Genomic DNA, 11,884 nt, shown 5'->3' on the forward strand with positions numbered 1-11,884 from the left:
TTTTTTTTGAGGAAGTGAGTAAAGCGACAACTTCCTGCATTTTACTTAAAAAAGAAGTAAAAGATGTAGGACAGTGAACCAGTTTGAATAAAAGGAATACACATTAACATCTAATACGTATCAGAAGATCTTTAAAATTATTCTCAGAAATGTATTAATGTATGTGTTTTTGTACATAATACATTATACATGAAAAACTAGATAAAGACAAATTTTGCTCAAAACAGCCATTTCCCTGAAGGACCTGCCTTCAACTCTCACTTCCCCACTTGATCTGTACAAAAGAGGTCGGAAATGACAGGTAGATGGATGATGTTTACGCTCAAGACGAACATGTTTCTCATGTTTACTGTCTATTACACGGTGAGAGAGATCATTTCCATTCTTTTCATCTGAGAGGATTATTTTATTCAAACAAAGGATGATAATTAAACTACAAGATCCTGTGGATATGACATCAGTGATTAACCAGCTCTTCTTTGTGTGACACAGTGAGTATCAGAAACCATTACTGAGTCATTTACAATAAGGTTAATAATGTTCAGATGACATACATTTACCATAGTGTTCTAATTTTGAGTATTTTTTGTTTCTTACTGTCCTTGATGGTTTGTTTTATTGGATTTTCAGGATCTCCAGGTGGACTTTACATTGACAGATTGCAATTCCTTGATTTAAAAAAGATATAAAAAATGGCTCCTGGAGGGAAAGAGGACAAAACAAAGCAAAAAAGAGGATCCGAATGTTTTAAACTGAGTTTTGTTTTTCTCTTGCTGAATATCAGCAGTTTTGTTGTTCCAGTCACAGGATTTTATCTGAAGTCTTGCCATATCAGTAACAACAACGCCATATGTATCAAGTGTAAACTCCACGCGGTTCCTCAAGATATTCCCTCAACGATGGAAGGCTTTTACTTGTCTGAGAACAAAATTTCAACACTGCAAGAATCAAATTTGAAAAATCTTTCCGTTTTGATGCAGTTAGACCTGAAACGCAACTACATCTCGCAAATACACCAAGGCGCCTTTGCCGGTCTGATTTCCCTCAAGAAATTGAATCTAAATAACAACAGGCTTGTTAAACTTGGAGATGATCTTTTTCAGGGTTTGAGCAACCTCACAGAGCTCAGACTCAAAAGTAATCGCATCAAGTCGGTGGCATCCACCTCTTTAAAGTCCTTGACAAGCTTGACGGTTTTGGACATCTCCAACAACAAACTGCACCACTTGACAAATGTTCACACTATATTACAGCAACTGCCAAATCTACGGGAGCTGTCAGTGGAAAGAAACGATTTAACCACTTTTTATTCGTGGGAACTGACAAACAGCTCGCTAAAACTCACTTCCCTTGATTTGTCTCAAAATCGTATTGCTGTTTTCAGGATCACTGCAGATGTTTTTCCAAATCTCACCTGGTTAAACATCGGCCTCCCTTATTCTAAAAAGACACAGATGAAATGGGACATTCGTAACAAGACTTTTCTTAGTCGAGTGTCTACTCTTGATGTTAGTGGGCTTACAATCGATAATGATACCAGGAAAATGTTACGAGAGAACTTCAACCCCTCACTGACTTCTCTGAGGATGAATGAAATGAAACATACAAGACTTACAGCACTAGTCAACGTTTCCTGCACCATCCCAACAGTGTCCACACTCCAACTCAGAAGCAACAACCTACTCTATGTCAATGCGCAATTCTTCCAGTTGTGTATTAACATAACAGAGATAGATTTAGCCAGCAATAACATACAAAATATCAGTGAAGAGGCCTTCAGATCTCTGCGAGGGTTACAGATCTTGAGTCTGACTCAAAACAAACTTCCATGTGTTCCAGCTGCCATAAGGAATCTACCAACTCTCCAAGAGCTGGATCTCAGCAAGAATAGCATCAAAACACTCGAATGCAACGATTTCACCAACCTGACAAAGCTCAGACAGCTCAGCCTTCATCAGAATTTAATCTCAGCTCTCAAGGAGTGCGTCTTCAAAGATTTGATACGATTGCAAGTTTTAAAGCTGCAGAACAACAGCATCTCCAAATTAGAAGGTGCTTTTAAAATATACCTGCCAAATCTAAAACAACTGCGTTTGAATCTGAATAAACTCACCGCCATTAAACACGGGGCATTTGCAGGCTTGAAGTCACTCCAGAACTTGTCGTTAAATGATAATCAAATCTATAAACTTGAAAATGGGTCTTTTCTTGGATTAAGGAATCTTACCAATATTCAGCTGAACGCAAATAAAATTGATGAAAAGGGGCTACGCAACGGTTTTTTCCATGATCTGGTCAATTTAAAAGCATTGGATTTGAGGGACAATAAAATTAAATACTCTGAGAGTGTAGCTTTGTCTGATCCACCATTTTCTAAGCTGTCCCGTCTGCAGACGTTGGTGTTTCTTGGAAATAACCGTAGGGGGAAGTCCTTGCTGCCTTCCAACTTCCTTCAAGGTTTGACTAATCTTTTGGTTTTCAATGCCAGGAACGCTCAACTTCTATCCTTGCACAAAGACACGTTTACTTACACGCCACGACTGCAAACACTTGACATTAGCTCAAATGACCTCACGGATCTCTCTCCGGAGTTGTTTTACCCAATCCAAGGCCTTTTAAGTCTCTCCATATCTAGAACAAGCCTTCAATCTCTAGATTTCCTTATAGAAGCCAACCTTACTAAGCTGGAATTCCTGCAGGCAAGAAGGAATCAATATTCAGTAGTCAGTGAGAAAGTTATAAAGTCCTTACCGGCTCTCGTATATCTCGATCTTCAAGGCAACAGTTTCACCTGTGACTGCGATAACTTCTGGTTCCGAAATTGGACAGTTTTCGACAAGCAAACACAAGTTTATGACGCATACAACTTTGTGTGCAACTATCCTTCGAATCTTAAAGGTATGAAACTGTTGGACCTAGACGTCCAGTCCTGCACAGTGGACACAGAATTCATCTACTTTATCTCCACCACATGCATGATCCTCCTCTTTATGTTGGTGTCCTTCACCTACCATTTCCTGAGGTGGCAGCTGGTCTACGCCTACTACCTCTTTCTGGCTTTGCTCTTTGACACAAAGCTTAAAAACAAGCAAGCTCCCAATCAGTACGATGCCTTCGTCTCCTACAACACCCATGATGAGCCGTGGGTCATCAGGGAGCTGCTGCCAAAACTGGAAGGGGAGCAGAACTGGAGATTGTGTCTGCACCATCGAGACTTCGAGCCAGGTGAGACCTGGCATTGAACAAAATGTTTTAGCCGTGTTTGTGGATTGGCTATTGGGATAGCAATGTCTGCCAGTTGGTTGGGTCAGAAACAATGGCAGGGTTCAGGTTTGGATTAAGTTTTTGGAGAGCAACGCAAGCAACATTGATAATCTGGCAACTGGCTGGGGTGAAGGGGTTGGTATATGTACTAAAAGGGTGATTGGGGAATGAGATGCAGGTGATCAGGATTAGGAAAGGTGGGGAATGGACTGAATAGAGATACAGGGATAATGGGGGAGAGTGTATGCGGTCAAATAGTCTTATTTGCTTAGGAAGTTTCCTAATTGAGTAAAATTACCCTGAAGTATCTAAATGGCAGCTGTGGTAAGAGCTTTAGTGGCTGGGAGTTTGCCAGAAAGAGACTCGGTAGAGCTGGTCAGTTGGGGTCAGCTCTTAGCTTAGCCTGCAGGCTGCTCCTCTTGCCCCACTTCTGCCTCATTTCTCTCCGCCTCCTGGGTGGGATGAAGGTAGCGTCGCCGGGCTTTCCCAGTCGCATGATCTCCGGTGGGATAGAATCCAATCTTTCAGGGATGTAGACCTTATACTGTCTCCAATGTCAAGGAGTTCAGCTCGCTCGTAGTATATATGAGCCTCTGATGCACAAACAGGTACACATAAAACACACAGGACGAAAAAGCTGCTATCAAACCGAGAGTGTCGAGCCGCTGCGTACATGCGCGCCACCATCTTTGCATGCAATCATGTTTGAACACCACCGGTCAGTGTGGCTTATATATACAGAGAGTTAGGGTAGCTTTTCAGGCCAGGGTGCTGCTCTTTTGTGTGTATGTTGTAGAAAGCTTTAATGCAGAGATAATAGACTTAGAATATCTGCAGTTAAAAACTGTCATTAAAAAGAACAAAGAGTAATATTTTTCTCCTTTTAGGTTTCAAACACAATTTTCAAGCAAACAGCTTTTTGCTTTGTACTTTCATCTATACTCCAGAGGGTGTCACCATAGTACTCTTTGTACTGCACCATCAGAGGAACTAATGAGGCAAACTCAGACTTTTTTTTTCCCTGACCCTTTTCTTCTCCTTCTTCCTTCTCACTTCCTCAGGTAAACCCATCATAGACAACATCACAGATGCTATCTACGGAAGCAGGAAGACCATCTGTGTGATCAGTCGCAGATACCTCGAGAGCGAGTGGTGCTCCAGAGAGATCCAGGTGGCCAGGTAAACATGTCAGCCGACACACGGCAGTTTAACACCCCACTAACTCTGTATGGAGCCAGTTTGTGTGACTGATCCGTCGATTCCTTCCGTTGTAGCTTCCGTCTGTTCGACGAGCAGAAGGACGTGCTGATCATGGTGTTTCTGGAGGACATCCCCATCACTCAGCTGTCTCCTTACTACCGCATGAGGAAGCTGCTGAAGAGGCGGACCTACCTGAGCTGGCCTCGAGCCGAGGAGCACCCCAAGCTGTTCTGGGAGAAACTCCGCCAGGCTCTGAAGACCGGAGAAGATCTTGGTGAGGACCAGTTCCTCCTCAATGTGATGGACAGACCGTGATGGAAAGGAAATACAATCCTTTGAGGTTTGCAGACAGTGGACTTTGTTGGAGTCTTCTTGGAATTTGTTGGGTTGTTTTACCACAAAATTGCCATAAAGTGTATCTGAAGGAGGTTCCCGGCATCACTTTAGAATACCATCTTGATCAGCTGATCTTACTGGTCTAACTGAAATGGAAAATGAGGCGTCACAACTTGAACAGTTCCCATACAACCAAACTGGAAGACCAAGTTATGACTAAGTACGAGTGAAATTAGTTTTTCCATCATGAGCTCCTCTAATAGGGCAGTGAACATCTGGGTCTGGGTCCCACTACTTGCCAGTTGTTTGATAAAAATCGAAAGTCACTTTCAGATTAATTTTTTCAAACTATACGATGATACTGCCAATCTTTTAACCTGCAACAGATTGACATATGTACGGTTTCATTTCGCTCAAAACATGTTGCCAAATTGTCACGATAAATGGTCAGTTATATTATTTAGAAATGAAGCAACTGGCCGGTAATCAGTAAAAATGACGCTTGGAAAACCGGCAAAATCAATTTGTAAAAATGTATATTCTGAAAAGCTTTGCATTGATTATAATGGAAAATCATACAATCTGTATTATTGTGTAACCAGTAGCACACAATCTTGTTATTTTAATCTTTTTTAAATTATTAAAATACTTTTTTTTATTAGCAGCCGAGCTTTGTTTAAACCCACAGAAATTTATTTTCCCCAAAGTTTCTAAATATAACAAATCTGTCGAGTTACATTTTGGGGAAATGTGGTGCAAAATACATCTAAAATATTGTTGATTTGATGTCTTCAATGAAGAGCTGGATCAAGGTGATTCATTGTGAAAAAATTGGAACACTATGTTAAGGGGCTTAAAACGTATAATTTGTCATCTGACATGTATTTCATTTTCATTTATTCAATCTTTTATTGGTGTATTTAAGACAGAGACAGTGTACAATAAAGATATAGCACAATGATAACTTTCATCTGTTGTCCCTGGACACTTTTGAATCTGCTTTTTGGAATTATTATTTTTATTGCAACTACATTATCCATCATCAGCAGGATAACATTGTCTTTTTCTGGGTAAAAAGTTTGTGACAAATGCCTAATATCAAATGCATGATTTTTCAACTTTATCCTCTTGTCTTCGTAATATTATTACTAATATATTGTGTCAACTGCATATTTTAAAGTGCTGATTTTGAATTTTACTCTGATTTAAATGCTGACCTTTTATTGACTAATCAATGTAAAGTAAGCAGATATGATGATTGTATGGCTTTTTTTAAATACTTGTCCTATATATATATATATATACTATATATCAAATTAAACTCAATTCATTTCAAGTAATTTTTCAAATATAATAAATGAAAAGGTTGTATTGAAGGTATGAAATGTGTGGACATAAAGACATAACATGTATTATAAAACATCTATTTTAATAAATTCTTTGACAATATAAATTACAAGCAAAACTTCCCACTTTCATGCTTCATTTCTCTGACTCAAAATATCAGAGTTCAGCAACACGCAATATACAACATATAAATAGATAACATATAAATATATAACATGCATATATATATATATATATATATATATATATATACACACACTTCTCAAAAACAATGTTTTCATAATTTTTCGGTGACGTTCTGTTTCTACAATGTACCGTTTACTGTGTATACTATGTACTACACTTCGCTGTTTATAAAACAGAACAAATATAATGAGATATAATTTACTAAAATCTAATTACAGTGACTATCAGGGTTATGTGCTGCATCAGAAATAAAGTCATGTGCTGCAGATATGAACTGCTCTGCAGAGCTTATGCTGACGTGGTGTTTTCCTTCGCGGTGATCTGACCGTTCCTCTTCCTCCTCCTCTCACTACACAGAAAAATGGAAACACAACATTCATTTAGTTTAGTGCATGGTTAGACCGTCAAATGAAAAGAATTGCACAGAAAGACGGCATTAAGCACCCTAAAGGGACACGAGGGTACTCACTCGAGGCATTTCATCGCTCTCTGAGCCCACTTGGAGGAAGGGTTAGCGCACACGAACCTCCCTGGAAGGTGGAATCTGTGGGAAAAAACAGGTCACGGTTAAGAAATGATGAAACATGAGACACATTAATGTGCTTCACTACATGAGAGGAACAGTTCCCCTCCCTGTGGTCTCATTCTGGTTAACCCCACAGTGTCTCTCAGACATATTTACTACAGCGGGCCCACCACCACCCCTAAACAAGAGCAAGACACACACATACTTTACAGTTCTTTAGCTTCTTTTGGTTGTGAAGTTGTGTCTCTTTGGGATCAATTTATGTGTCTTTGTAGTTGTTTTGTGTCACTTTGTAATTATTTTTGTCTGTGGTTGTTTTGCCCCTTTTTTTTGCCGTTTCGCATCTTTTTTGAGTGTTTTTGTTGTTGTCATATGTCTACTTGTGGTCATCTTGAGTCTCATTGTGGTTGTTTTGTGTCTCTTTCTAGTCATTTTGAGTCTAATTGTGGTTGTTTTGTGTCTCTTTCTAGTCATCTTGAGTCTCATTGTGGTTGTTTTGTGTCTCTTTCTAGTCATTTTGAGTCTCATTGTGGTTGTTTTGTGTCTCTTTCCTGTCATCTTGAGTCTCATTGTGGTTGTTTTGTGTCTCTTTCTAGTCATCTTGAGTCTCATTGTGGTTGTTTTGTGTCTCTTTCTAGTCATCTTGAGTCTCATTGTGGTTGTTTTGTGTCTCTTTGTAGTACATATCTCTTTGAGTAACATTTCTTAAGTGAAGGCCTGGGGGGGCCCTGACACGTTAGGCTCCTGGTCCTGTGCTAGTTAAGCCCATTCAGAAATCCATCCTTGCCCGAAGCAAATGATTGATTTTTGGTCACACTTTAACTGCCGGGGGAACACAAGCAAGGGAGTGTTGTGCAATTTAGACACACAAGCTTTGTCAACTTGAGTGCACTGCCATATCTCTATTCATTTAGTGGCTGCGATTGCACATTAACACAATCATGCAGTGCATTTTTCTATGTCTATTTCATTTTAATAACTTATATTTTATTATATGTCAAATATGAGACTTTACACTGAAACAAATTGAATATTTGATCAAGTCACATTGTGCTCTGGAATCATGTGATGGAAGTTTTTAAATGTTTTAATTGAGAAAATAGTCCGCAGAATAATTGATGACCATTGTTAAACTGGCCCACATTATCTGTAAATGTATTAATTGTATTTTTCTCAACATTTCCACCTGGATCTACCTGCTACAGGCCACAGCCTGCTCCATGTGTTGCTGTTGCTACCGAATTTGACATGAGATGAAATGGTTTACTCACATGATGGCGTTGATGTCGCAGGAGTTGATGATGGTCTGAATGGTGTAGCCCATCAGACGATGGCATGACAGCTGACGTGAGGTGTACATCATGCAGCAGCTCGCTGCGAAAATTGTAAAAAAATAAGTAAATAAATACAACCACACAATCTTAATTCTACTTGTCCACTGTTTGTTGGAGCTTTAAGGTTTGCAGTGAAGACGTACCTGACTGTGTGCTGCCGATAAAGGTAGTGAGGATGACGAGGGAGCACAGAACGGCCAGGAGACAAACTTTGCTGCTTGCCATTGTTTCTTAAGGTAGGAGTGCTGGCTGTACCGGTCTCAGTTTGCTGATGCAGAGGTTTTGAAGTAAGCGGTGTAGAGCGCCTGAAGGGATTCGTTGAGAGTGTGACAGAGACGGTCCTGCGCTCTACTGCTTAAGTAGGCGTCTCTGGGATTTTCCCGTGTTCGGCAGGATTGTGTAACATGTGCGATTGTTTCAGAATGTGGAAGTGAGCCAGAAAATGGAGCAAAAAGTTACACCTGTTGGCTCTCACCTCTGCGTGGGACCAGGAAGTGTAATAGAAAATTGGCATTAGTAGCCTGTGGAAGTGATCGTAAACATCCAACCACCTTTATCAGAGTAGCACCACTAGAAATAACCAGAAAAGAGGACAAAAGTCATAATAAGTAAATAAGCATTATTAAAGAAGAGGAATAAAATAAGATGCCACCTTAACAGCAGAATAAAGCATTAGAAACAATATATATTGACCTACTGCTAATGTTTGCTGGTAATGGTAGCAATGACTTGATAGCTAATGTGTTTTAATGGCAAAAGTCAATAAATGCAGCTCTAGAAGTTTGTATTTCAAATTTTTTTAAGGACTGATACCCTGGCAAGGATTTGAATATCACGTAAATTGTCAAATATGAGAAAATATTGCAAAACCTCACTTTGGTTGATGATTATTTTCACAATTCAAAAGCATCCATGCAGTTAGGAAAGTCACACTTTCCTAAACTTCCTCTTACAAGTCATTCAATAACAACCTCCTTTGTAGCAGCACGAAAGGAATTTCATCATTGTGTGTGTGTGTGTGTGTGTGTGTGTGTGTGTGTGTGTGTGTGTGTGTGTGTGTGTGTGTGTGTGTGTGTGTGAGTGAGTCGCGTAGAGTATCTTTTTACCAACTTAGAAAAGACACACACTGATATCTCCGGGTCAGATAACCTCAACATAGGAGCACATACTTTCAATAGCGATGTGTTCAGAAAGACAAACAGACGACTTTCATTGAGCAGAAAGTTCGCCGACTCCCGTCAGATGTCATCAGAAGTGTTTCAGAGAGACACTGAGATCCAAAGGCTGTAATTATCATAAGTATGCCGCTTTGACTCTAGCGGCACGTGGCTACCGTCCAAGCCGCATAAAACGTTGCGTCACGAATGATTCTTGCTGACATATGCCATTCTTGTTTACAGGTAATTCGCTCAAGTGTGGTCCTTAATGAATTTGTTCATCAAAGCTGTTCTTCCTCTAGATTCATTAATCATTAAAAGGAAAACAGAATGGGTGAAGTGGAAAGTCAATGTTGGTGTATGTCTGTTGACCACGTTTGTCCCCTAACCTTAACCATGTGGTTATTCTTGTAACCATCACAACAAAGCGCTCCTCACGTTTAAGTATAAGTAGATATTTGATCCCAAACTACTACAATGATACTTACTTGAACACAAACCACGATCTTTTACCCATCAACCTTTTACGAGGTTGTGTTGCAGTGTAGCTTGTTGTAACCAAATGACCAGGTAATGTTAGCAGCTAACGTTAGCAGCTAACACTAGCTAGATCTGTAATTAACTGTAAAATTATTTGGGATGCTAATTTAGACTATAGCGATTTTCCTATTGGAAAAAATAAACAGCAGACTATTTAAAGTGTCTTTTAGTACAACCAAACACTGTAGGGCCTTCCCAATGTAGCCCCGCCCCTAAATCGTCCCCTGCTTTATGGTCTGTTTGACTCTAAATGGATCATAATGTACTAAATGAACATCATGCTGTATTGAAGAAGACTGTAAACTAGAGATTGAGACCATAAACTCATGTTTACAATGTTTACTGAGGGAATAAATCAAGAGAGAAGTAGAGTCATTTTAGACTAGACTTCTATACAACCAGAGGAGTCGCCCCCTGGTGGACACTAGAGAGAATGCAGCTTTAAGGCACTTCAGCATTAGCTTCACTTTTCAGACCCGGAGGTTACTCCTTGGTTAAAATCTAACCAAACCTTAACTAGTATAACTTCCATATATTTACTGTGTTTGTAGTTATTGTCTTGAAAAGTATTATCTATATTGTTGCGAAGCTGGTCCTAACCATAAGTTGAATTAGAAATGCATTGTTGAAAGAACTTCCCCTTTTTAAATTAGGCCCTAATTTAACACTTTTGGTATTCCAATCCTTAAATCAATACTTAACAGGATCACCATCGTGGTAATGCGGGCATCTGCCCTGGGGAGTGTGGAAACTAGTTTGTGGTAATTTGCTCAACTGCACATTTGTTTGTTTACACTGTTTGCGCCGCTAAACCTCAGTATAGACTTGAATGACGCAGCACATATATTATTAGTCTAGAGGCCTTTATTATTTTGATATATATTGTGCTTCAATGTTTGACTTTATGAAATCGTGTTTTGCTTAAACAAGTTACAATTCATAATCGGGCCATGATGTTTATTGAGGAGTTGCAGTGATGCCACTGTCTATAACTCGGATTAAAGATGTTTGAATTGCTTTATACCCAGGTACAATTAAAATGCCTTGCATTGTGATTACAGGGCAGACGCCGTTACATCATTCGCTGAAGGTCTTACTGCAGGAAGACGGGCTTTGATAGAGTAGCTTTCAGTCATAAACTTTAAAGACGATGGCGCAGGAGATAACAGCAAGCGTCACAATCGTTGTGGACTTCAGCCTTTCTAAAAATAGCTCCACCTTTCCTCTGAATTCAGTCTGGGAATTTGGGCATTCTGGGCTTGTTTGTTTTACAGCATGTGCGTACAGTGCAGTTGCAGTTCACGAGTTGCATTTGAGATGTGTCAATACTATCGGCAATATAATTTGACAGCACAACTATACTTTTCTTGATACCTTTGACGAAGACATTTGTTTGTCGAAAAAAGAAAACAAAAACTGCCCTAAATCTAAAATTAGATAAAAGCTTAATGAAATTATTTTTAAAAATCCCATAAAACCCATAAATGAAGCATTTAGGGGTATTTTTATAACCTGGAGGCTTTTACTTTCTATTCCTGATAGTCCAGTGAACTTCATGACGTGATGTTGTCATAAACCCCTCGTGGTGAAGGTGACATAGTTTCAATCTATTTTGAGGAGCTAAAAATAGCAAACGTGCTTAAAATAGTAACTATAAAAGTGGGACTCGCCAGGAACTTGTGCACACAATGCTTACGTGTAAGTCGATATTTCCTTGTTTCCATTATAGAGATTACAGTGCTGTGGTGCAACAGGTGTGAAAACATGCCACCACTTCATGTTTTTAATAACTGTATGTCATGGGTTGAAGAATCCAACAACTTCCTTAAAAGCAAGTATATTCTTAATAATTCACATTTCGCAGCCTCGTGGTTTTCATTCAACGGCGGCTGTGATCTTTCGTCACAGCGCAATGGCAATGAATGTTATCAGCACAGCAAGTTTGTACAGTGAGTGTGACACTGTGAGCTGTAGGTCACTTTAGGACATAAAAA

The 11,884-nt window shown here is 39.4% G+C and overlaps 2 protein-coding genes across 2 annotated transcripts; one reads left to right on the forward strand and one right to left on the reverse strand.

Annotated features, from left to right (window-relative positions):
- Positions 1 to 291: 291 nt before the first annotated feature.
- LOC137872039 (toll-like receptor 13) lies at positions 292 to 5,764 on the forward strand. Its single transcript, XM_068710242.1, has 4 exons — positions 292 to 491; positions 631 to 3,225; positions 4,326 to 4,443; positions 4,539 to 5,764. Exons 2-4 carry the CDS (start codon positions 693 to 695, stop codon positions 4,777 to 4,779), a joined length of 2,892 nt encoding a protein of 963 aa, XP_068566343.1. The 5' UTR covers positions 292 to 491; positions 631 to 692; the 3' UTR covers positions 4,780 to 5,764.
- Positions 5,765 to 6,222: 458 nt separating this feature from the next.
- Positions 6,223 to 8,525, reverse strand: ccl20b (chemokine (C-C motif) ligand 20b). Its single transcript, XM_068710245.1, has 4 exons — positions 8,337 to 8,525; positions 8,131 to 8,233; positions 6,803 to 6,877; positions 6,223 to 6,682 (listed from the first exon to the last, which is right to left on the reverse strand). Exons 1-4 carry the CDS (start codon positions 8,416 to 8,418, stop codon positions 6,622 to 6,624), a joined length of 321 nt encoding a protein of 106 aa, XP_068566346.1. The 5' UTR covers positions 8,419 to 8,525; the 3' UTR covers positions 6,223 to 6,621.
- Between the last annotated feature and the right edge of the window lie 3,359 nt (positions 8,526 to 11,884).

Source organism: Cebidichthys violaceus, unplaced genomic scaffold (assembly GCF_023349555.1).
Source record: "Cebidichthys violaceus isolate CVI_PGR_0920_01 unplaced genomic scaffold, fCebVio1.0.p SCAF_15, whole genome shotgun sequence".
Taxonomy (NCBI): domain Eukaryota; kingdom Metazoa; phylum Chordata; class Actinopteri; order Perciformes; family Stichaeidae; genus Cebidichthys; species Cebidichthys violaceus.

Bases quoted from the DNA above. Each gene is read 5' to 3' on its own strand.
- LOC137872039 (XM_068710242.1), top strand. From the start codon at position 693: ATGGCTCCTGGAGGGAAAGAGGACAAAACAAAGCAAAAAAGAGGATCC. The intron at 3,226-4,325 runs GTGAGACCTGGC...TCACTTCCTCAG, and splicing joins CCATCGAGACTTCGAGCCAG to GTAAACCCATCATAGACAAC. The intron at 4,444-4,538 runs GTAAACATGTCA...CTTCCGTTGTAG, and splicing joins AGAGAGATCCAGGTGGCCAG to CTTCCGTCTGTTCGACGAGC.
- ccl20b (XM_068710245.1), bottom strand. From the start codon at position 8,418: ATGGCAAGCAGCAAAGTTTGTCTCCTGGCCGTTCTGTGCTCCCTCGTC. The intron at 8,234-8,336 runs GTACGTCTTCAC...CAATTTTCGCAG, and splicing joins TATCGGCAGCACACAGTCAG to CGAGCTGCTGCATGATGTAC. The intron at 6,683-6,802 runs GTGAGTACCCTC...TTTTCTGTGTAG, and splicing joins AGAGCGATGAAATGCCTCGA to TGAGAGGAGGAGGAAGAGGA.